General features: G+C 40.2%; 1 protein-coding gene across 3 annotated transcripts in view; it reads right to left on the reverse strand.

The window, feature by feature from the left end:
• Positions 1-17,344: 17,344 nt before the first annotated feature.
• Positions 17,345-26,558, reverse strand: part of WAPL (WAPL cohesin release factor) — a 76,547-nt gene continuing 67,333 nt past the window's right edge. For all 3 annotated transcript variants that reach the window (XM_049810083.1, XM_049810082.1, XM_049810084.1), the window contains 7 exons: positions 25,444-25,619; positions 25,021-25,136; positions 24,104-24,265; positions 22,607-22,814; positions 21,320-21,408; positions 20,190-20,285; positions 17,345-19,811 (listed from right to left, as the gene is read on the reverse strand). In XM_049810083.1, coding sequence (XP_049666040.1) covers positions 19,746-19,811; positions 20,190-20,285; positions 21,320-21,408; positions 22,607-22,814; positions 24,104-24,265; positions 25,021-25,136; positions 25,444-25,619 — 913 coding nt within the window. In that variant the 3' untranslated portion in view covers positions 17,345-19,745. The remainder of the gene's footprint in view (positions 19,812-20,189; positions 20,286-21,319; positions 21,409-22,606; positions 22,815-24,103; positions 24,266-25,020; positions 25,137-25,443; positions 25,620-26,558) is intronic.

Below are 26,558 nucleotides of genomic sequence, written 5' to 3' on the forward strand. Positions count from 1 at the left end.
TATTAAACTGTTCTTATCTCAACCCGCAAGTTTTACCTTTTCCCTTCGGATTCTCTCCCCCATCCCACTGGGTGGAGGGGAGTGAGCGAGAGGCTGTGTGGTGCTTAGTTGGTGGGTAGGGTTAAACCACGACACCATAGAAATTAAAAAGTGCTTTTGGCAGTGAAACTCCTTAAGAAGTCAAAAACTTCCTAACCTTTGAAACCTGAGTAAGGAGTACAGTTGCAAGAGTGATCCCTTTCTATTAATCTATATTCCACTGGAGTCTTAAATCTGCAACGCAGCAGTATTTTGAAAAAATGCTGCCCAGGAGTGAAGTATCCAAGTCACATCTTTACTGTGTATGCACTTCAGCAGTCGCTTCTACATTACACAGCATGTTTTCTTCTCAAGTAGTGTCTTCTCTCTCCTGCTTCTTAATTATTAATTTCTTAAGCTCCAGCCATCACCTGCTTATTTGCTTCAGTGTTAAATTAGGCCATTTTCTGTTTTATGCAAAGATCTTTAATGGTGCGAGCATGCTGATCACTAGTCAAAGCTACTTACTAACTGGGTTTTTTTTAGTACCCTATCATTTCATTTGCACACATGCAATGAAAAAATCTTTTTTAAAGGCCCAAATAGTAACATTTCAACTTTCATTTTATTGTTTTCTTTTCATTGAGGTGAAGAGCGTGCCTCCCTCAGCCTTAGAGCATCCCTAGGACCCCAGGTCTATTTCACGTTTAGTTTGCAGTTTGATACTTACATCCTTTCGCGCATAATTCACACCTACAGGAACAACAGTATTCAATATTGAAGTAACTGCAACGGAATGGATCCTGTCATTAAGCATGGATCCACTTGTTGGTAAGTTCCCAGCTAACATGTAACACCAAGTAGCTTTTATAGCTGTCTGCTATGGGTAGCCAATTATGCCCAAAATGACCACACAAGTTCTTTTCTAATATCTACAGAAATATGAGTATTTAACATTGGTCACTCAAAATCTAATCTGTTTCACATCAGCAACATCTATAAATCTACAAATTACAGCAATTTCCACCGTACAGCAAACCATTAGTACTGTTCACACTTAATTTTCCACAGTCATACTGGTCCCACCATGGGCTACTCCTGCATACACATAAGCCTCAGCCTCAGGCTTTGCACAGAATGAAAGCAGATCATGAGCTGGCATACAGGACAGCGACTGGGATGAAAAGGACGGTGTAGTGTACGGTGGAAAGAAGTAAATTGTGTGGCATCAAACACTGCTGCCATGGAGGAGATAATGGCTCAGTAAGGCAGGGTTGAAGGGAGATGCATGACACAGCAGCCCAGAGGACCACAGTCTCCCTCTGGGTCAGAGGAGACACAACACACACCTTCAGAATGTGGATGTTAACATTTAGAAACTTGTTTTACACATTTTGTCTGGTCTCCTATAGAAAAAGATGAATGTAAATTTCCAAATAGAAGAGTAAATTAAATAAACATATTCCTGTAAACATTAGTGAAACTGAATGCATCAACCATGTTCAAATTAATTTTTTTTCCCCCCACATCAGAAAATGGACAATTCACAATTATTTTCCCACAGTTTCAGCTTTACCAGATCATTGTTTTTCCATGAGGGAAAGGGTTTCCACAGGAAATTCACAACTAGTTGTGCCTAGTATGCCCCAAACACAGCCCGAGAGAGCAGCAGAGGAGTTGCTAGCTCATCAATAGCTCACAAGAAAAAACATCTTTACCTGCAGAATTTTATCATGATTTCTGACCTTTAAAGAATGTCATGCCTCACTTCTGTAGTTAAAAAGTTAAAATTTCAGCATGTCATCCTCTGGTGGTTACTAAAAGCAAGTAAAAGCAGTGAAACACCTGGACTTTTTTAAGCCTTTCAGGCCACAGGGTGAGCCTGGCAGGCAGTGCTGACCACAAGGCCCTCCTCAGGGCAACGGCCACATGTCCTGGCAGGGTGCGCAAGCACGGTAGTGCAAAGTCCCTTCCTTCTTGTGCGCTGACATAGGGCTGTCACCTCTCCCCAAAACCCAGGGGAAGAAACCACTGGCCAGCACCTGCAAGCACCAGTGCTGCCATGGGGGCAGTGAGAGCCCTGCCTGCTCACCTGCCTCAGGAACTTTCTGGAAGCCTCCAGCTCCCACCGCCTTGCTGCCGCTGGGGAGCAGCAGGTCCACGCTAGGCTGCAGGCAGAGCTCTGACGGTTGTCGGCGGGACTTGGCACTATGCTGTCGTGGTTCAGGGCTGGCCGTCAGCCTCGCTAGGTGGCATGGCCCCATCCCTCAGTGCCGTGCCAGGGCGACAGCCTCAAACCCCACAGGTGCTCGGCGCTCACCTCAGCGTGCCGCGGACATCTGAGGCGTTTGGCGCATCTCGATTTTCACACTTAACGCAGCAGCCTGAACTGCCGGAGGAACTCTGAGGAGAGCTGCCCGGGACGAGTTTCAGGACGAGGTGGGGCTGCAGCTGGTGAGGACGCCCCCCCTCAGGGCTCGGGTAGCACCTCAGGTTAGGGGGTAACATCCCCCCAGCTGCCGGCGTCGCACCTAGAGGGAGCAGCAGCGAGAAACTAACACAGCCAAACAAAGGTTATTGGACACACGTCCTTTTGCCCGTCCCTGACAAGTTGTTCAGCTTCCTTTCAGCCGTCCCTGAGGAGTTGTTCAGGGCTGAGGCGCGGCGGGAGGGGAAAGCGGGGAGATTCCTGTCAGCGCTGAGCGCCCGCGCGCCCCACCTGCCACAGAAGCCAACCGCCCCCGCCGAGCCCGGCCCGGCCTGGCCCGGCCCAACCAGCCCCGGGCGGCAGCAGCTCCGGGGTCCCGGCAGCAACGCCGCGGCTCCGGGGCGGCAGGGAGGGCGGGGGGCGGCAGGGACGGCGCGGGGGCGGCGCTCATCGGCGCTCAGCGCGGGGAAACGGCCCGCGGAGCCGCCCGGCAGATGGCCGCCGCGCTGAGGGGAACGGCCGCCCGCCGCCCTGCCGGTCGCCGGCTCCGCCTCGCTGGGGGATGGCGGTAGGCCGACGGCCCAGCCCGCCGGCCCGGGCTCAGCCAGCGCGGGGAGCAGTCCAGCCGGGCCGGTGAGTGGCTGGCTGGTACCTGAACAGCTTTTGCCTCGCGTATAGGCCCGATCGCTGCGACCGGGAAACACACGCGTCCTCATTTTAGAGCCTGGCCGAGAAGCAGGACTGCAGAGACGTTTAAGCCCACAACTCGTGAGCGAATACGGCGAGCCTTGGGGGATTTGGGTCAGGGAGAGCTGGTAAACGCTTTACTCAATCCCATTTGTGAATTAAACTAAAGCAGGGGCTTAGCATCCATTCTGCAGGTTTAATGAAGTTTTAACTGCTGCAGCCTGCCTTTCTGTAGCTTAGACGAACTTTCTGGACCGCCCCAGGGTGGGGAACTTCAGAGGACCCTTGGTCGAAGTCACTTGAGAGGCCTCTGGCCGGGCACAAACCACCATCTCCCAGTGGCCAAGCTACGCCTCGAACCCTCCCGGCTAGAGGCACACCGGGGACTACTGCTTCTCTTCCCTGTTTACGGAGAAGTTCATCTGCAGCTACCACGAGATACCTAGCCTCACTGCACTTCCAGTGAAAACAGGGCATTGCTCCTGAAAATATGCAAAGTATTATTTAAAATCTGTCTGAAACTTGGGCTGTTTCAACAACCTTTTTGTAAAAACAAAGTACGTTCTTTACATAGTATTAATTCTTAAAAGCTTGGCATTTGGTACTTGTAAAAGCAGCATTTCCTCTGCCAAGAATTTTTTACTCTCATAGGACAGAGGTAACCAAATCTAACAAAGCACGTGGAGTAAAGACTCTGAGAAGATTTATCCAGTTATTTGACAGGCAGAGAAATTGCCTCATTTTGCCTTCTATTTTAATAACGAGCTGCGCTTCTCGCTTCCCTGGATTGAACAGGCTGATCTCACCAGTAAGCTATTTTTCCACTCAAGCATCTGCCCAGCCAACTTGGAGCAAGACCGTAACACCAGGCTAGGTTCTCTTATTGTATGAGCAGTAATTAAGATCCCAGATGTTGCTGCTCTGCACCTGTACAGCCTTATTTTTGTAAGCAGGGAAGGCCCTACTGTAACTGCAGCTGGAATGTAACACAGCAACATTACTTGCTGCACCGCTTATTGCATTCTGCTGATGCAACAGTTGCCTGCTTGTAACCTGTTTCCCTGTATCAGATATTGCCACTGTTAGTAATAGGCCATGTGCTTTGCACTGAGTTTGCAAGGCCACAGCACTGAGTCATGCCAGGCTTGTTTTGGCTGAACATTTGCTGACCTGCTTGCAAGTTTTCCTTTAACTTGGCTTAGCTGTAACCGCATTTTTTCTTCTGACCATATGGTTATAGATGATTTGTTTTTACTTTTGCTTATCCTTGTACGGTACCACCATAGTTGTGTACAGACAGGAGTAACGAGTAGTTGTTCTGTGCAGAACAAGATACTTACAACCAACAAAATGATGTAGCATGGAGAAGTACAGGCCTGGGATGATAGCAGAGGGCTTGAGAGGTGGAGACGCAGGTTGCAGTAGGGAGGAGTACAGGCACAAGATGACAAAAGAAGAGGCACAGGCTTGCCACTGGGGACCCCACAGCTATAAACAAATCAACAATTGTTTTCCATTAAAAAGAAATACAGACCTAGAATTAGACAAAACCACCTTTTTATGGATAACAGAACAAAGAACAAGTTTCTAGCATATACAAGATGTATCATAGATGGTAAATTTGGATATCATGTGGAGTTGTAGTGATGAAACAGCAAGGTGTGAAAGCCTATTGGCAAATATAAAAAAGACTCCAGGTCAATCCTGGAGTGAGAAAGATGCAGCCATCCTCCCAGCAAAAGACCCAGTGTGGCTGGTAACCAGCCTTAGCACCCCTACCACTGGGCTGAAGCCACCAACCTGACAACCCCAAGAAGCAGTGGCAGGGTGAGCAGAACACCAGGAAAGGGGGAAGAAGCTAGGAAGTGTGAGTATAACAGTTTTACCTATATTACTATTTTTATTATTGCAGTTCTTTCTGTATAGAAGTGTTTTTTCTTTTTCTGTAATGATTAGGTCTGGACTAATAATGATACTTAGATTAGACTTAAGATTTAAGTTATACTAACAATAAATTCTTACCTTTCCAGATATTATTTGTTCCCTCTTTCTTCATAAACAAGATTTTGGGGGTAACATTTTTTAAGCCTACTTTACATTGTCGCAATAGTATTCAAAGTGCACTCAGAGTTAGAGATACAGTGTTAAGGTCCTTGCGTGTGTAGGAGGATCCAGACTACAGATCACTTTTCTTGAAGAAAGTAGAGCAAAAAAAAAAAAAAAAAAAAAAAATAGTAAGTAGTAAAAAGAGAATTTAGCAAGATTTAAAAGTTGTCATGGTAATGTAGTCTTACATGTAAATTAGTCTATGAATTTAGGGAAATGATACTAAGAGCTGCCAACTGTTTAAGGATTTTTTAATTTATTTTTTTTTTGTAGAAAAGATTGTAAGTGTTGCAATTATTATTTTTTTATTTACTTGTTTTAAAAAGTATACATCTGTTACTGGCAGATTAGCAGATTACTTGTTGAATTTAACTTAAGACATTTATACATTTCTTTGAAAGAATTTCCGTATTTTTGTAAACCAACTCGTCCTGCCTCCCACATTCTATCCAGTGGGGAGGGAGCAGGAAAGGAAAAGAGGTTTTTACAAACATTTCTACTAATTGCAGTAACACCTTTAAAATAAAGTTTAAAATTAATTAAATACTTGACATTGTGATGAACTTTCATGGGAACAAGGTTTCAGACATGTGGAATCCATTGCAAATGTTGACTAAAAATACCACTCCTTAATAATTAACATAGATCTGGACTTAAACCAGAGCAGTATACATTTCTGCAAGCTGCTTTCTGAATTTGTGTCACTTCCATATGCAATTAAGTTTAGGGAGTCCAGTTTAAAGGCTGACTTTCCTAACTATGCTAAAGCCCTCATGTATCCTTGGATGGACTCGGAACAAGCAGTCATAGTGCAGGGGTTGAGCTCAGCATTACCACTTTACATGAACTGCTGTTTTCAGCATACAGACTGCCCTGAGCCCAGCATTTCGTAGGTGTGTGGGAGCGTGCCCGCAGCTCTGGCTGCCCCCTCACTGATCTCCGTGGCTGGACAGCCACCTCACAGCTCTCCCCCTGTCACTCTGAGGAAGCCACAGAAAGAACAGCATTAAAGAAAGAGCTGAGCTCCCCTGAAAGGCATGTGTGACAGGCCAAGCAGTGAACAGCAGAAAGGCTGGTTAAGGAGGTTTCTCACCAGCCTGGTTTCATGTGACCTGCACAGCTCAAGGGGATACGTATGACTACTGAACTGAAGCCATCTCCAGCCATCAGAAGCTGGAACTCTACCCAGGGTCAAAATGTGAGCAAGATCTGCTGCCATGGCATGTCTGTCTGGCTGTGGTATTTGTTTAGTATTTTTGGAAATGCAATCTGAGTGTAGCAGATAATTCAGAGGGGACTCAAATTATTTTTTAAAAGAATACAAATTATTTATAGGGGGGTTGGTAGGCATGCAGAGGCTGGGAGAAAGCAGGGGGGCAAAAGGAAATTAGAGCTAGGAGTGAAGCAGGAAGGGGATAAATGGGTATACGGTGAGCTCTCAAAAATACACACCAAAGGTATGGAAGAAATGGAAATAGACCCATGCTACCGTCCAAGAAGATGCAAGGAAATCCTTCCACAGGAAGGAGAGTGCTTTGGCGGTGGGGCTGGAAACCCTCTCCCCTCCCCACAGGGGAGCCAAGGTCTGGCCAGTCTGCCACTCTGGGATTGTCGGCCAGGGACATGACTCTTTAAGCCCAGCTAATCCTGAAGCATAGTGGTGTCTGGGACACTGCTGGGTAATTCAGGAATTAGGCTCCAAGCAAAGCAGCTCCTGCTGCATGTACATACTGGAGAGCATATACACTGCCACAGACTAATGGCACAGTATGGAGTGGAGGGACGATGCAAAATTTTAAAGGAGAGACTAGTTCTTGTAGACACCAGAGAGACCTGCCACTACTCCCTCATGCACTGCTGTGAATTTTATCTGCCTGGTATGCCGAGGCTAATGCTTAGTAGCAAAACGTTCACAGTGAACAGTTCCCAGTATTGTGGGGCAGTGAGTTCCACAGTTTAATTCTGTGCTGTATTAAAATGTACTTCTTTTACTTATTTTAAATTCTGTTACCTGGTAATTGGACTGGGCTCCCTCTTGTAAGAATGGAGATACCTGGGAAAAACAGTCATTTCCTATTAACGTTTTCCACTTCATATTTGAGTTTTTTTGTTCACAGTTGTATACCTCCAGTCATTATTGCTTCTTCAAGCTGAAGAATTCTGGGCTATTTAACCTCTTCTGGCTATTCCATATGGCTGGTTATTCAGGGTATAAAGCAGAAGAAAGGAAGATAAAGAGGCTGGGTTTTGTATCTGCCTCTGTCTTGCTATCTCCTAAAATCCATGCTGTATTCAAAGCAAGGCAACATCATGGATGCATCCTGTGATATGAAGATGGTTCCCATTTTCTTCTTCCATTTGTTTCCTAATAACAGTTAATGTTACAATTGTCTTTCTGCCCTCTGCTGAAATTGAACAGACTTTTTTTTTCTCCTGGTGGCAACAGTTAATTTGTAGTCTTGACTTGATGTAGGTATAGTTATTTCTTCTCACGTGCACTAATTTACATTTATCAGTGACTAGTTTCATTGGGCTTTTCATCATGCCACCATTCATTAGAGCCTCTGCAGCTCTTTGCATTCAGCTTTGTATTTGACCATCGTGAATAACCAAATATCCGCAGACTGCCAGGCACCTGCAGTCCATAACCCTTCCTACCCATCATACTTCTCTTGTCAAGTCAATCATGAACCCACGCAACAGTGCAGCACTCAGCCCACATCCCTTGCTAACTCAGCAGTGTCCTTCTTTCCTGCAGGGATGTGATTGTTATTTCTGCTCAGCTCATCTTTTAAGTCCTTGAACTGAAGGCTATCAGTCCAATAGAGAACCTTTCTCTCTATGCGTAGCTTAGGGTCTCTAGAAGGCTTTAGTGAAAACTTTCATAAAAAAAAAAAAAATTTTGTTTGACAGGTATACCTTATTTTTTTCCACTAGGAGAGTAGTACAGCACTAGTGTGGGTTACTTAGGCTATGTAATCTCCATCCTTAGAAGTTTTCAAGACTTCGCTAGACAAAGCCAGGGCTGACCTGAACTAGCTTGGTCACCCACCCATCTCACTTAAAGCACTAGTCTGGGCTAGATGATCTCCCATGTTCCTTTCAACCAACACTTGCATGGCTTTATATTAACTATGTCACACCTGTCTGCTTACTTGCAAGCTCCTTTGGAGTTTTAAAGGGCAATGCTTACTTAAAGTTTCTCTTAATATTACAGCAGCTGTTTCCCCCCAATATTTAGCCAAGTACCTCATCAGCTGCCTATGTTTTATTAGAGCACATAACTTCTAGCAATTTCTTTTGAAATGAAGTTAAACTTGCTAGCCTGTGGTTAGGACTATTTCTGAAGGTCTTTTGAAAGCTTGTGGTCACAGTGTTTCCTCTCGTTCCAAGTGACAATGTTATAAACCATGGCCATTTGCTGAGTTGCTTTAAGGCTCTTGGTCCACACCATCTGGGCCTGATAGTCATTGATAATCAGCTTTGTTCATACCTATACAGTTCATGCTTTGACACTGGCATCTCTTTGACACTTTTCCCTCCACCAAGAGTCCAAGAAGTCTATTTTTAAATCAGTATGCTCTGTCTTCAAATCCTTTGCAAATAGTGACAAAGAGTAAGAGACTAAGAGCACTGGCAGTGATGTCTCTAGTAAATCTTGTGTTTAAGTAGAAGTGCTGCAAGGAAGCTAACTAAAGACATCCTACATTCATGCATGATCTCTTCCATAAAGCTGTCTGTGAACTCCAGCAGGTGTGGTGGCTTTTCTCATGTTTCATAATCCATTTAACCCTATGCAGGATACAATTTAACACCTTATTTTCACCACACCTTGCCTTTCATAAAACCTCATATTCCCATCCCAAATCCCACATGGTTACCAACAATCTGTAAGTTCAGATGATCTCTTTTGAACACTTCTGCAGTCTGACCAGCGTGCTGTACCTGTTATGAAGTAACATGAGCAGTTCCCAGCCAGTGTGACTAGGACAACATAAACCAGTATGACAGCTTCCGAGTAGCAATGAACTCCTCTGCTCTCCCTGTGCTGCATCCCCCATGTAAGGCTCCAGGTGCATTCACAGAGCTCCTTGCAGAAATGAGGCATTCTGGAGCCAAGTGCACACACACACTTGTCTCCTTTGCTCATATACACATAGCAGGGCAGATCTCAGATCTCCCGTACTGCCACGGGGCAGAGCATCACAAAGGCAGGACTTCGGATGTACTTCAACAACCCTTCAAGTGCTCCAGAGAGCCACAGAAACTCAGCGAGATAATTCCTCGGGGCTATTGCCAGCTGCAGAGGAGATCAGAGGAGGCAGAGTCACAACATGCCTCCAACAGTTATTGTATTTCTACAGAAATAAAGGAGTCAGCATGAAACCTGCTAGAGGAATACTTGTCACTCTTGAGCTTGAGATCTTGAGGAGCTTGTTTTGGCAAGCTGTGTTCAAAGCTGGGCTGTGAATGTTCCTGGGCCTCCTGGTTCTCTCCCTATGAGAATAAAAAGAGCAAAAGACCTGTAATCTTCTTTCTGTTCCTTTGCAGTTTGATGCTTATGAAGGTTATTCTGAAACATTGACAGCAAGAGATTATGGATTTCACAGATTCTCAGACAACTTGCACTCTACCAAGTATCTATTCTGACAGTTGGACATCACAGCTGGCGAGTTCGCTTTTGCGTATACCACCTCCTCTTTTCTACTACTGCTCTGCAGACCAGTCAGTGCTGGTCCTTACCATGATGTGAAAATTCAGGATTGATAAATTCACCTCTGCTTAGTATTTCTGTGGAACCGGCACTGGAAAAGTGGGCCATAAACCAAGTACCATGAAGCAGCCTGGACCTTAGGCTGATGGAAGCAAACCTCAGCATCCTGAAACAGTAGCCATTTTAAAAGAGTTTTTTCAGTAGATCAGGATGTTTTGGGGTTTTTTTCCCCTAGAACAAGAATAGAAGTTCCTTCCTGGTGCTGAAGAACAAATCCCAGGTACTTCTGTGCAACAAGGACTTTTCTCTTATAAAAATCTTATTTTGGTGATACTCAAATGAGATGGGGGAAGAGGTAGAGAGAATGATGTGAACAGATTTCTTAGCTGCGTACTACAATTTTCAACTGCATTCAATGCAAGAGAGTAAAGCAGCTTCCAAGGAGAGCACCCAGCAGCCTACTTCCAGTGTTGTTCTGGAGCCTGCCATCATGTTTGCAGATGTCACACTGGGTACTGCCAAAACATAAGGCAGAATACTGACCTTAGACGTATCTTGATAAGTTCTCCGTGTTGCAACCAAGTTACTTACGCTGCAGTAGAGTATCCAGTCTTCATGGCACCTGTTTGTAGGTGATACGTTTCCAACATGCTGGGAGATAGCAACCTAATCCTAGAGGGCACGTGGTACCTGCTGGAACCTCATTTGGGAAGTGAAAGGTGCACACGGGCCAATTGCTAGCCCATTTGGAGCCCCTCAAAGCCCTCAGTGGCATCTCGTTCTTACAAGAAATACTTGACACTTCAGAACAGGAAGTTCTGTGCAACCACATGCCAGGCCCAGACGTTGATCCAGATTCTGATATATCATAACTTGCATGATAAGTCTTCACCCCACCAGACCTCTCCGTCTCTGATTTTATCTCCAGGGATAGCTTGTTAACTAAGGGTATTCTCTGTCCCCACTGTTGGTCACAGATGGATGACAAGTTTTTTTAGTGTGCTAGTGCTGAAACATCATTTTCTTTCACAAGTCTGAATCTCTAGAATTCTTATTTAATCTCCAGGACATCAACAACTCCACAGACTCCTGAAATAATCTGACCTTTACTGGTGTTGAGGAAACATCATCAATTAAGACAGTGACTAAGGCTGTGCAGAACAATCCTGCTCTTCCAGATATCCTTGTCTTACATATGCCCAAAATCCTGTTTGAAAGGGAGATGATGTCCACCTCCGAGTACAACTCCTGTTTGGGAAGTCAAGCCACATACTCACAAAGTCTAAGTAGAATCTCACGTATGACAGTAGTTAGTGAAGTCTGGGTTCACAGAACTCCTCGAGGTCTTTTGGTTGTATCATTTCCAACACCTTAATGCATGGGGCTTTTGCTAGACCCAGAATGAGGCTAGCAATGGCTCAGCAACCAGGTGGGTTTTGAAGTCAGGCCCAGGAAACACACAGTGGGGTTCTGGTATCAGCAAGACCTGGTATTCAGCAGAAACAGCCTGAGCAGGTACCCTCCCCCACTTCATCCTGCACATTCCTTTGGGAACAGCTTGAGCTCCTGGGCCAGAGCTTGAGACACCCACTTCCAGTGACCTCAGCAAAACCCCTATAAACATGCCAGCTTCCTCAGATGTATTTGGCATTACGCCCCTGCTCAGGATTTCAAGTGCACAGGCTTGGCCACATGAGCCTCCCCAAGCCAACCTCCTCTAGGTTTGACCTCACACTGATGTAGGAGGACTTTTGGTCTTGCTGAGAACTAGGCAGGTACTGAGCATTTGCTGAGGGTTTCTCCCAGAAAAAAAGGTATCTAGACTGAGCTCAGCTTTAAAGAACGTCAGCATAATGCAGGACAGACTAAAGTTAACAACTTTAGGCTTTGAATTCAGCATTTTGAAAACCGTGTCCAGTCCGTATCCTCACAGAGAAGGGTAGGATCGTATAGACAGCTGTGGTTCAAGAGCCACTTAATTTGGTCCCAGCTAGCAAAGTTCAAAGACCAAAGCACATTCTAAATGATTTTCAGAAGATTTAAAAAAGCTGAAGCTACATTATGTACGTTAATCAAAAAGTGCAAATCAGTTCTCCTGAGAACTTCTGAAGGCCAATCACAAGTGTTACATAAAACTACAGTTGTGGTATATTTCATCTTCATATAAACCTCCTAACACTGTATGACAACACCAGGATACCTATACATTTATGTCTTATTGTGAGGAACATAAAAATCGATTTAGTTCTCTCAACAGAATGATTTTTATTTTATTTTTTTTTTACAATGCTAGACTGGATGTCTAATAGACTAGCAAATCAACCTAGAATACTGGTTTGACCCAGCAATTTTAGTTGATGTTCTACAGGAAAACATAAATGACATCTGAAGTCCTATATGATACTTGGTTTTGTCTCACATTTGAAATGATACCTGAAGAACCATTATAACCTACACCAAATAAGAAAGGAAGAAATTTTATGATCACCTGGGATAAAACAGCTACAAATTTGTTCTTGCAAAATCCTCTGTAAGACTCTCTTTGTAATCTAAGGTATCACAAATAAAAAAATGCTGTTTTGCAAGATGAAGCTCCATTTTAAAACTGGATGTACAATATGCATGAATATACTCACCACACAAATTCCAATCGGATTTTTCCATTAGGAAGATTAAATTTTTCTTATTAAAAATTTATTGCCAAGTTTTAAAAATAGTTAGGGCAAAGGAGACTATAAACAATAATTGCAGCACTTCTCTTTAAGTTACAATGCTCCATTTCTGCTGCTAAAGTATAATTTCATTATAGCACTTCAACCTACGCAAAAATGATGGCATTTTTAATTTGGATAAGCCAGCTTTGCCTTAAAATTCCTTGTTGAATGAAGACAAAAATTCAAAATGAGCCAGCAAAATGACACCAGATGTTATGCAGCAGTTTATGTAACATATTACTAAACTACTTTTTGAGGCTCAGTAACTTGAGTATCAACCTTTTGAACCTAAATTCATGCCTCAGTAAAGCTGCGACACAAAGTGATCTTACTGCAAGTTTTCCTTATGGTTTGTACTTAAATTCCATTCAGAGACTATAAATTAAACAGCAGACCAGAAAACAATATAGGCTGGACATTTTAAAACTTTTTGCCCCAGAAATGCTTTCAAGAGCCAGATGTTTGGAATAAGAGGCCAACAACACACACATGACAAAAACCCCAAAGTTCCACAACTTTGCCATCATTCCCAGAGGCAGTAAGGTGTGTGCATAGCTCCTGAATGGTCTCATTTGATGCAAAACCAACTCTTTTCTTTCCTTTCTCATTCAAACTTCTGCAGTAACACCCTTCACCTTGATTTTCATGCATTAGGTACAGTTAACAGCAAAGAAACAAAGTAACTATATATTTGTGTGCGCGTGCGCATGCACATACATACCCATATATTTTCATCAAGGTTTGCTTTCTACCAAGTAGAATTCTGTAATGCAGAAGGAAACCAAACAGCAGCAACTGTCACTGGGACATACATCACAGCCACATTCACAAGTCCTTCTCCCATCAAACAGGCTAGTTAAATACAATTTCTTTAGTCGATTACTGGCTGGAAAAAAGTAAAATTATTTCTAGTATCTTTTTTTAAAAAATTTTATTTCCTTCTAATTGTAGCCCTTGTAACTTTTCTCAAGTTTTGGTTTCTACTGATTAAACATCAATGCAAGTTAAGAACCTGTTGAAGAAGTCTGCTTTTGGTCTTTAACAGAAATATTTATCCAGGTGGTAAGTATTCATCTCCACAATTAAGCATAAGCTCTTTGGTGCACCTTTGACTCACATCTTTCTCCTCTTAGGAAAACATCCTCTTTTCACTGTCTTTGTTCCTCATTTTCAGTGTTGATAATACATTTAATCCTCTTAAGAGGGTAAAGTGACAGAGCTAGAAAGTTCAGGGAAAAGAGCAACACACACACAGACTATTATTACTCACTCACCTGACCAACACTGAACTGTTGTTCTAGGACACAATCACAGGGTCAGCATTACAGATGGAATGAAAAAAATAATTTAAGCCACTCCACTATCCAGATTTACTCTCTTCCTCCCCACTTTAAAAAAAAATAAATGCAGAGAAACAACTAAATCTTCTGTCATAATACAGGAAACTTAAAATTCCCACACTAAACAGTAAATCTAAATAAAATTCCTGTTATTCTTTCCTTTACTTCAAAGAGTCCTCTTTTCCGTATCACCTGATTTTACTCTGCAGAGTTTACTTTTTTGTTATTAGTATTTATCCAACAACAAACCTTCCTCTAAATAACTTTGGATCACCTAAGATAGACCAGAATTTTGAGTCTACACTGTGGACTTACAAGGAAATAGGTACTACTGTCTGAACAACTCTTTTTATTATTTAGTAGTCTAGCTTTTCCTTTCTCCCAAGAAATTCTTTGGCCTTTACTCCTCTACACTGATGAAATGGAAGTTCAACACATAGTAGCAAAACTTGGGGGTTAGAAGACAAGAGGTGAAAGATATGAACATGTCTCTCTTTCAAATTTAAGGCAGTCTCCAGTGTAGTTCACTTTCCTCCCAATGAGGACTGCTTTTTCCAGGGCTCCTTAGAACATTCTCTGCCTCACCAGAAAGTGCCTGTTGTCTCAAACATACATACCATACTAGCCTGGTTTTGGCTGAAATAGTTATTCTTCTTTCTAATAGCTGGTATAGCGTTACACCTTGGATTCAGTATGAGAAGAATGTTAATAACGCTGATGTTTTCAGTTGTTGTGAAGTAGTGTTTAGACTAAATCAAGGATTTTTCAGCTTCTCATGCCCAGCCAGCGAGAAGGCTGGAGGGGCACAAATTGGTAGGGGACACAGCCAGGACAGCTGACCTAAACTGGCCAAAGGGATATTCCATACCATGGGACGTCATACCCAGTATATAAACTGGGGGAACTTGGCCTGGGGGTGCAGATCACTGCTTGGGAACTAACTGGGCATCGTTGGCAAGTGGCGAGCAATTGCACTGTGCATCACTTGTTTTGTATCTTTCAATCCTTTTATTATTATATTACTGTCATTTTATTATTGTTGTTATTATAATAATTATTTTCTTCCTTTCTGTCCTATTAACCTGTCTTTATCTCAACACACAAGTTTTACTCCCCCCTGCCCCCACCAAATTCTCTCCCCCATCCCACTGGGTAGGGGGGAGGGAGTGAGCGGCTGTGTGGTACCTAGTTGCTAGCTGCGGTTAAACCACGACACATACCAAGCATGGCAACCCGAGGCTTAACCTATAGCTGCAAATTAAGTTCAATTTTCACAGTTGGAATAAAGATCCTTATAGCATTAGTAAATCAATCTACCCTCAGATAAGGACTTCAAGTAGTTGCATTATTTATAAAGGTTTCGCTTTTATTTACAGTAAGACTATCTGCACCTACTAATGCTACGAACGTCTTAATAAGTTACAGTCCCTTAGATAGGGGACCTTTAGGGCAGGTAAAAAAAGAATATGCAAGAACAGCTTCTGTTCCATGTAGCTAAAAGAATCCAGTAGTGTCCTTTACCCAAAGACAAATTAACGTATTACACAAGGGAGGAGAAGCAGCAGCATCAAGAATTACCTTGGCCTGGTTTTGAAAACACTTGGCTAGCAGGATTCAGGGCAAGTTCCAATCTCATTACCTTCAAAAACCCAATTAACGAGCCATCCTATATGGAAGGCCTTGATGCAGAAGAATGGCAGCTACTTAAGTCCTCTTTATCTTTTGAGCTCCAATACACATCTTTGTTTTCCTTGCCCTTTAAACGAGAAAAGTACCACATAAATGATAAAAAACTTCACCGAAAAAGCCAGGTGGGCTCGCCTGGTAATAGTCCCAGCTAACCAAGTATGTTTTGACTTCTGCTTACTCAAAGGAAGAATTACTGATATCCAAACAGGAAAAATGAGGGCAGATGGAATACTCGCTAGTGCATCTGACACCAAAAATATCTTTATCAATCCAGTGAGGTACTTGAGCCTGAAAACATGGTTAAAAGCAAAAACTGCTGTTAGAATATTCTGTTACAGAAAAAGTTAAAAAATGTAGCGCCCTAAAATTGGTATGAGAATTCTCTTCCACCCAGAAGTGGCTATGCAGTGATAATTCAGTTCCCTAGCAGAACCACATTACTACAGCTGCATGCTTGGCACAGCTGCTCCACTGAGGGGGAAGAACGAAGCTTTTATACCTTTGTGATCACTGTCCAATCTTCTGCTCAGAAAGACTCAATCTGCTGACAGCACAAGAACTACTCCATTAGACCAGCTTGAGAAATCATCTCCAGCGCTACTACCTGCTTTTACATTAAGCTTCCGATAAATCAGTGCTGTACACATCATGCCAGATCACTTTGTTATTATGCAAATCATGCATTTCAAAACAGTCTGAAAGTGAAATAATTTATGTGAAAGGCTATGACTCCCAAATGTTCTACAGAAGCTTCACAATTGTCCTGTTAATCCGAAAATGCTGATGTCATCTCAAAGCATCCACACATAATGCTTCCATTACATATCTACCAACAAAGTAACCAAGAGAAAATACTTTTACCAGGTGATTATTTTTTTTTTTTGAAAACATTTGCTTACATAAAGCTGTATTTGCCTCCTACAGTGCCACGTACTAATAACATGCTGCTCTGTATTTCAAACTCCAGTTACATTCGTTTACAGCACAGAAATAGTTACATTATGCTGATCCTTGTTAAGAGTGGCCATGAGATGACACATCACATTCAACTCGCTTTACAGCTCATGAATTATTGCATATTGTACCTGTATCTAGTTGCATCAATTAAGAAAAAATCCATGGAAAAAAAAATCCATCCTGAAATTAAAGCATCATTCATGTTAATAAACAGAGCAATGCCCATGGTAAGTTTCTCATTTTTCACTGAAGAAAGAAGCCATTAACATCCTCCATGATGTGAAAAGCATCATCATAACAAGAACTGTCCCATTTGCCCCACGTTTCAGCATATTTTTGTTATCTAACCACAGCTCTTCAGAGTTGTTACATGCCCCTTCCGCTCAAAGATCAAGAGCAGCTTGTGTGGAGAACTCCAAAATGTATCAAGAGATTGAGCACACCATCTCCAGAAAATTTCAAGGTTTAGCTGGTTTGACTGACCACAGCCTCAGGTCCAGGCACTGAATTTTGCTGTCCCAACACACCAGTGAAAAACAGAGCACTACCTTCAGCAGGGTGCTCCTCTATTATTTTTTTTCCCTCCTCTTTTTTTTTTTTTTTTTTTTCCCCTTTTAACAATTTACCTGACACTGCCTTCTTTCTGCAATCACTCAGAGGAGTGTTTTATTGCATGTTAAAAGACAAGATATGTATTGAAAGTAGCAATTTTATTTGAGTTAAAATTATTTACAAAAACCCAAAGACATACTTCATGAAACTGGTACAAACTATTTTTCCTGCCGTTGGCTTTTGCTCCAAAGATCACAGCTGAGAAATACTGTATAAAATAAAAATAGGATTGGATTCAGAAAAGTACTCTACTGTTCTAATTTCCAATTGAGAGTATTTACACAAATATTTACAATGGAAAAAAAGTTACTTTAAAACTTTAATTTGCAAGTTGGCCTCAAGTACCCTTTAATGCAGAGTTATTTGAGGGTCTAACACAGAAAAATGCACTGCAGTTCACAGGGTGATTTCTCCCCCCACCCTCAAAAAAAAATAATCTGCATTTGTCAGTGCTTGACAATTAGTTACATTTTTTAAAAAAAACTGTTAAACACTGAGGTAAATCAATTCCCAAGCAATTACCAGTGTAACAAAGAAAGGTAGTTGTCCCTGCTTTCCCCCATCATCACATCTGTATTTTATTTTCTCTTGCCATCTCTTTACAGAAAACCACATAATTAATTTGAAATCCCATTACAAGTGAAAATCTCCAAAATCAGAAAACTAGACGGGCAAAATATTCAATAATTTCCTCCTGACGTAGACCACTTAAGTACAACTTCTCCCTCGCTCTCAATAGTGATTTTTTTTTTTTTTTTTAAAGCAAAGGGGAATACAACCTCAAAAACTTTTCTAAGTTACACTGATACACTAAGTTTTAGAAGGTGATGAGAGAAAACGCAAAAAAGTATGACCAACATAGGATTTTTGCCGCTAATCAGTTACTTCCTTACAGAATTCCCAACAATCTGCATTATCAAAAATAGGAAGACATAGAAGGCAGCCACTGTATGTAAAAAATTTACAGCTGGCACTGATACAAAAGCACGAGTTCTTAACTTTATACATGGAGATAACACAAGATCTAAAAGCAGGTTAGATTTCCTGTTATTTCCCCCTCATTATACATAGAACTAATATTTTTATGGCTTCAAGTTTTACAAATTCAATGGAATAACATGATGTAACTACCTATACAGGTATTTAAAAATGTCAGTGAAGCAGATCTCAGAACAGTCTGCAAATATTCAAGACCACCTTAATAAAAATAATTACCAATTCCATTGGTCTGAATAATGAGTGCAAGAAAAAAATTGTTAAAAAAAAGTCATGTATTTTCTGGGATTCTTTGTTCCACTTAAGTCTTCAAACACAATGCTTTGCTGTGAACTAGACCTCAGACTGAACAAAATCTTAGCTATATCAGCAATTTAAGGCTTTGTGTTGTATGCATTTAAACTTTGTCATACTACAAGAAGAATGAAATAGAAAGATTATGTCAGCTGGAAACATTAATCCCCATTGGTGTTTTAGCTTCTTTAAAATCCTTCCCCCTAAAACATCCAAATTCTTTGTATTAAGCATTATAAAATACATCTTGAGTGCTTCCTTGAAACAAATTAAAACAGCATTTCAAAGTTTTTGCTTATTAGAAGTGTAAACTACCCTGGGATTGAACATTTTTTTTTCCTTTTTTTTTTTTCTTTCTTTTTTTTAAACAGGGCACAGCTTTTTACAGTTACTATTTCTTTTGTGGATAACATACCCTCAAATGGCTTTGTGTGTTTATGGGTTTGCATGCTTCTTGGAACTACAAAGTGTTATGGTCTATCAGTTTACAGTACATGGGCCGTGATCATTTTACAACTGAGAAATAGTTCAACAACCTAATTTCAATCAAAACAGTATAAAAAATAAACTATCCAATCCTTGCCTCTTTGGATTCCAACAAATTTTAAATATAGACAGTAGTTAAAATCACAAAAGTATTTAAAAATTTATATTTTATGATTTTGGAATAATCTAGTAATAAAAAAGCAAGAGCAAATTAAACTCAAATAGGAGCGGTGCTGCTGTCCAGAACTTCTTTATTAGAACATTTGTTTGATACCTCAGTAGCTAAGCTGCCTTTGCACCTGGCTGGCATGAAACAGTGGCTCAACAGTAAACAGCAGTTGCACTATCAGCAGCAAGTTTTTCCCCTTGAAACTTGTCACAAACAAAGCAAGAAAAAAGATAAGGAGGGTAAACCCTGCCAAAAAATATTTAAATACTGCACTGCATCATAAACAGCATGGTTTCTTTATTTACTTTCCTCAGAACCTTTTTCCCCTCATTTTTGATAGTTGCAGATTGATGTAGTAACTGTCTTTTAGAAAATGCTGAATGCATGGTTAAGAGACCAGGTAGCCTTAAAAATCCGAACACGAATGACACAGATGAATGCTCTTGGTATATCCTTCAAGGACTTCTTTCATGACTTCTTCTTTTGTCTAAGGGTAGCTCCAGCATTAGAGTTGCCTGCAGCGGAAGTTAAGTATCTAGCAGTGTTCCAAGTATTCAATCACCCTAGAGATAGATTTCTGGCCTGTTGTTCCAACAGCACACTGGAAAATGTAATAGAAAACAGAAGTAACAACCAAGCATTTGTAATACCTCTTTAAAATATTTGAGGGCTATGCTCATTTCAGAATTTTAGTATTTAGAATTACATATCAGTAAAAGCAATTAGATTCAGGCAGAGGATTCAAAAATATTTTCCTGACCAGTCACAATCAAATGGAATGAAAGTAGCTTTGTTCCATTTACTACCAAAATAACAACAGATGGGTTTTCAGTATTTAAAAACAGAAAATCATCCTGTGCTCTTCTAAAGACTCAAACTGAAAAATGTTAAATGCTTCTAAAAATGTATGGACTAGTAACAGAAAACACAATTACAAAAATATCTACACGCATCAATTTAAAATATATATATTACTTACAGTAAGATTCATAAAACTGAGAAATTTTTTGAGCATTTCAGTCATTATTGAGAAGTCCCCTTCAGGTAAGTACTCCCTCACAGTAGTCACATTGATCTAAGAAATAAAACAATCTATTTTAATTTGGGAAATATTTTTCCAACACAGAACTATATTACTCTTCATGTGAGATGCAACATGACAAGTATATTCATAGCACTATTAAGATGGTTTTTGCTGTCATCTCTACGATTTAAGTCTCTCTCAAGCAATATTCATATCTTTATGGTGTTTATGCTTCTATGAAACATAACTGCTAAAATCTTTTTGTTGTTGTTTTGGTTTTTTTTTCATTAAAGATCATTACTACCATCAGACCTCCCCAGGACCTACAAGATCATCAAGAACTAAAAACCCCACCAGATTGCTCTCCTGACATGGAAAGAATCTCCCTGTATAATTGGTAAGGGTTGCGGATTATTGAACTTACTGTCAGTATTACTCCAAACACTAAAATTGTATGGAAGCCAATCAGTCAAGAGGTACAGAACAGGATGTTAAACGCCATTTCTGCCATCATGGTAAATTTAGACAAGCTTGAAGGCAGGCAGGTCTGAACCTCATTTTCATCTAAGCATATATTTGACAGAAGAGTTTATGAAGTTCTCAGCTGTTAGAATTCCATATTTTTAACTTCAGCCTTCTATTACACAATTTCATGTAATTTTGATGGAGGAAAAAAATAAAGCAGACTGATAAGAAAGAATAAACAAGTCTGATGTTAACTTGCTTACTGAAACTACTGAAAAATAAAGCAAGCTTTTATAGTTATAGAACAGGTGAGCCAATTTTCCTTTGCCTTTCTGAAATAAGTTCATTTGTTGGCCAAGACTAACAGCAAAGAGGAGAGAGGTGGAAGAGGTTAAATATTCAATTCCTGTTTCTGATAAACATACTGATGTTCAGAAAATTTGTTTCGGATGCAATACCTCTGGCAACTGTTCACAAAACTATATACATCAGTGTAGCTTCATCAATGTACTAACTCACATCGAACCCTAATTTAAAAAAAACTATTTCAATACTGCAAATTATTGCTTCACCAAAAATTGTATTGGACTTAAGAGCAAGTTATTGACTTATTCCCTTACTGGACTCTCTTGGCAGAGACAGCCTAGAAGCAATGCCGTGTATGAGGCCACAATGCAGTCTTCCATGTGCTTCCCAGCATGCTGAAGAGCTGTAAAGAGAGACAACTGAGTGTATTGTATTCTCTAAGCAGCTGGTATCTTTTACTGCTTCAAATACAATCTTTCATTATCACTTTTCAGAATTCTTTTTTCTCAAACAAAATGAGCTTTTGGACTGAGACTTCAGAGGCAAGAATCAGACCAACTCTGTACTTACTAACTCAGCAGCACATTCTTGAACAGAAAAATGGTGTTTGTTTGCTTTCAACGCATTTCATTGTATAGTACTTGATTAATTGCCATTTTAATGTACAAACTGTATGCTTAACACACCAAAATACAAATATAAACGTTTCATGTGATATTATTGTATTAAGGATAACAGACACAGCACTTTCTGCTAATGGCTCACACCATTTTTTGGCAAACCACAAATAGCTGCAGACACCGGCTGATGGAGCTACAAAAAGGAGAAAGGATATAAAGCAAGGTTCGAGAAAGTAATATACCACACCTACTATTAGAAGAATAAAACACTATTAGAAGTAATGCACTGCAACTACTAGTAGATGATTAAACAAGAAAGACTGACATTTCAGACTCGATACATTTTCCAGAGACAGCCTACATAACTTAGCTTAGAGATACTCAAATTCCTGGAACAAACTACCAAAGATGCAGCACATCAAGGTATTACCCAGGTACCTGAGATACCACCAATGCAGTGAGGAGAACTCGCACACAAGATGGGGACAAAAGAAGCATACATGCAAACAGGGAGGGGAGGAAAGAAAAACCTAGAAGCAGCATGAAACAAGAATGGGTCATGATACCCTGGGAAACAAAATTAAGGCAGGTAACTTTCAAGGACTGTTTCAGAAGAACAAGATAAAGGCCTGAAAGCCATCCCTTCCAGAATATTTCTTACACAGAACATCCCCAGGTTTGTTTTTTTTTGTTTGGGTTTTTTGGTTTATTGGGGTTTTTTTTCAGAAGGAACTGATAGAAAAGGTACTACTAAGAAGGTACTACTAAGAAAATAAAAAGTAGCATAACTTCTTCTACTTCTCATGCTTCAGCTCTGAAATGCTCCTACTTATGACCTGTAACAGTTTCACCTGGGAGATACACTAAGGAAATCTTGGCCCAAGAGACTGCATGTAGATAGGAAGCAGAGGACAAGGTGGGAATTTATGCAATCAGGGAGTTCTTTGCCTTTTCTGAGGTCATCACAACCAGACAACGTACCTTTATTAAGATCAAGTTCTTCATCATCTTCTTCCTTCTTATCTTTCTCTTCAGTACTATCTGGCTTTTCTGTGGAGACCCACTGTATCTCCCCACTTGTCTCTTGCCATTCCCCACTCTTATCATGCTGAGCAGTAGGAGCTTCTTTAATCAATTCATCCGTCTGGCTCTCGGCCAGCTGTGCTGCTCGCTCACGCTCAAGAAATAGCTAATGAGGAAAATTTCAGGAGAATTTCTGTTATGAATTAAACCCTAAACACATTGAATTCATACTTGAAAGTTTATTTCCTCTTCACAATTCACCCCTTAATACAGCTAGTCTTCAATACTTTTCTTAACAATAGCCTTTTCTTCTTCAAAGGAAAACATAATTTATCCCAACACTAACACTGTGTTCTACAGAAAAGGCCTCTCTCCGTCCCCAGTGTTGAACCAGTCGGCAGGCTCCTCTTGGGCATCGTAAATATTTAATCGTTTTCTTTGAGACACAGCTTGAAGACTAAGTTGCCATATTTTCCTGTCTGTTTTTGTTCTCTACCAATCCTCATTTTCTTTTCATGCTAGCTATCCTCTCTTTGCTCTCTTAGCTTTTCCCTTGATATGTAAAAAGCAAAAATTTGAAACAGCAATTTCAAATGACTTATCAAGGATGTGACAGAACCAGCAATCTCATACTGTGCACTTATGAATTACTTCCCAAGCCATAAAACCACCAGTTTTAAATATTTCCTTGCCAAGCTGTATACATTAAGATATTTAATAGTATTCGTTTTATTGTTGATTTTTTTTGTCTGCTGCTGGACAGTTATTTCACATACTTAAATAGAAGAACTGCTAAAAGCATCCATAAAATTATCTTAATTGAAATAAAAAGGCTGTAATTTCCTTTCAGTTCTTTTATTTTAGTTTGCATAGTGGAACTCATTCACCAAAATTACTGGTGTATTTCTTTTTTTAACAAGTTAGTCAATACAACATTTAAGAATGCTGTTTTCCATCCCTAGTCTTTATGTCCATATTTCACTGCTTTTATAAAGCATGATACTTAATTTATTTTTTTTTTAATTTAAAGTTGCAAACTCCCAAAAAGATAGTATTTAAAAAACAAAAATAACCTACTGAAGCAAAGAATGTAAGTCAACAGTAGCTTACAATTTTTACAGCTGGTTTAAAACAAAACTATAAGTAAACCATTTAAGAACAAGAAAACTAGCCATAAAGTGTATAGGAACGAGAAAGCTTTATGGACCATGAGAGCAGCTTTTGGATGTCTATAACAATGATATCACTGTCTTTTACCAGGAAAGCTGTTTCTGTAATGTACAGTACTGCAAGTCAAAATTGTGAGCAGCACCCCTCTTCCCCCACTATGCTGTATAACTCAAAACACTAAAGAGAAAAATATTCTGAAAAATCTTCATTGCTGAGTTCTCCCTTCCCCCTTGACAGTCTGATAATAAGAAATGGTAACTATTACAGGAAAAACACATTTCTTACCTGCACTAAAGCCTGAACAGCATCAATCTGTCCAGTTATCTTTAGGCTATCATCTCCTTCTCCCGTACAGAATGAGTCAAAAGAACATGATGTTTCCATATTGACAAGACAGTGCCTATTCCGAGCACTGTATTCTACTAGATTGATCAACAGACCCAGTCCCTACAAGAATTGGAGAGTCAAAGAGGATTACCCATGTTAAAAAAGGATAATTTAGCAAAAAACATCTATCCAGATAAATGTCGTCTTTAGGCATTATCTTTCTGAGGATACATAATTTACTTACACACCTTTATGAAACAGTTTGATAGACACAGGGATCAGGATTTAAAGAAGTATGAGGCAAAACTGAGATTCCTCTATACTAGATCTTGCATGCAGGCATCTCAATTTTTCCAATTCTGAACATGAAAACATTTTTAAAGGTGAGATTTCATTTACAGATTAGGGATTCAGGTGTCCAACCTTCAGCTTATGTTCTTAAAAGACCCTTCACATACACAATTTCACTGTTGTTATTTAGGCCACACAGACCCATTTTACACAAGCTAAAGTAAATTCGACACAGCCTTTATCTCTAACAATAACATCCACCATATTTTTGAAGTTGAAAAGGCATTTGAAAATGAGACAATTCACAGACTTATTCAGCTAAATCTCTGTTCATCTAGCAGTGCACTTTTTCCCACCAAACACAGGGAAAATGGTTAGAGCTCAAAGCCACCAAATCCTTACAGAAACCTTCTTTAAATAGAAAGAATAGAATACAGAAAGAAAAATAGAATACAGAAACCTCACTAAATATATATAGTCAATGAAAACTGTAGAGGCTGCTCCTTAATTTGGAGCCAGAGTAGATAAATGCAGAAGAAGGGGGAAAATCATTTTATGTTAATGTAACAAATACAATAGCTTACCAGCACCCGAATATCAAATCTCTGTTCTTGAGGTAGGAACTTTGGAACCTGAAGCACACAATTCATAGCTGTGCCTATCAGACCATCTTGTTCACCCGTTTTTGTACTACCCCATTCTGTAAACAAAAAGAATTTAGAGGCTCAGTTTTGAAAATACTCATTTTCATGATCATAAGCAGACTGATAAAAACCTTTTGGCCCTAAAGACAAGCAGGACTCTCCTAGCCAAACCACGCCTCAACACTTAATACTTGCAACTACTCATCCAATTTGCAAAGACAAATTAGTGATTACTGTAAAGCAAGCATCTACCATACATAACTGCTTTATTGCATTGTACATGGAAAAACCATAATCAGCATAAGAAAAGGGTAATATATTTGATGCTTTAACACAGAATATGCAAAAGTTTCTTTGTTTTACCATTATCATTTGTCAGGTTGAGCAAGACACCAATGATGGCCCTCATACAGTCTTCCACTGCTTTACCCACATGGTTAGTTACATTCTGGTGAGGCAGAGGCTTATTGTCTGGTAAACAGATACTGTCTTCAGCACGATTATATCGCTGGATTAACTCCTCACAATGCTGCAGTGCTCTGCAGGGAGAAGATGCAGAACAAAATTACCTCCACAACATACACAACATCGCACCTTTATACTTGTTTCACCAGGAAAAAAACCTCAACTACAGAGCTTATAAAGAATTTATCTGACGCCCAGTCTGTAGGGAGAGATAATAAACTGACCACCTATAAAATCTTTTAAGAGCTCAACTGAAATTGTGAAAACAAAAACCAGGAAAGCTTTGTAGCTTAGAGCTTTATCAGCTTGAGATTTCAAGAGCAAAAGTTAATTTTTCTTTCCAACTTCATCACATGGTCTTACAGAAGATATCTCCTCTCCCTGCAAACCCAGCCTCTCATATCCTCTGACCATCACGGCAAAACATTATTCTGACAGCATTATCTAAATGTTCTCTTGTTCTGCCCTCAGAGCTATTTCCATTCTGTAAGAACTAAATAAATGACATGTGACTTCCTAGCAGTAAAACCTTAATCTCATAACACACTGCTGGACCACAGGCATGATTCTACTGCATGACATTACTTTGATGTTAAATCAACAACACAGATTTCTATTACAAACAAAACTAAAAATGTCAAAAATATATATTGGTCTAAATAGCATAGTAAACTGTGGCTTTGTTTTTTTTTTTATTTAAAGAAATGCTCAAAATACCTAACCTACAACCATGAAATTATGTTTCCAAGGAGGTCTTCAGTCAAATTATCAGGTGAATTTGTTCTCTTATGAAAAGCACTACAAGAGGGGTACAACCTCTGCCAGTCAGCTGAGACCTCACCCAGATTGATAAATGGGTTAGTGGTGTTTGTACAAGCATCTTTGCCAGGGAGAACAGCTAAGAACATAATTTCACTATTTCAATTTTTAGTTACACTGTCAATTCTGTTACACTCCATTTCAGTAAACACTTAAGCATAATGAAAACACAATAAATAAATGTAGCTTCCCAA

The sequence above is a fragment of the Accipiter gentilis genome, chromosome 9, assembly GCF_929443795.1.
Source record: "Accipiter gentilis chromosome 9, bAccGen1.1, whole genome shotgun sequence".
NCBI lineage: Eukaryota > Metazoa > Chordata > Aves > Accipitriformes > Accipitridae > Astur > Astur gentilis.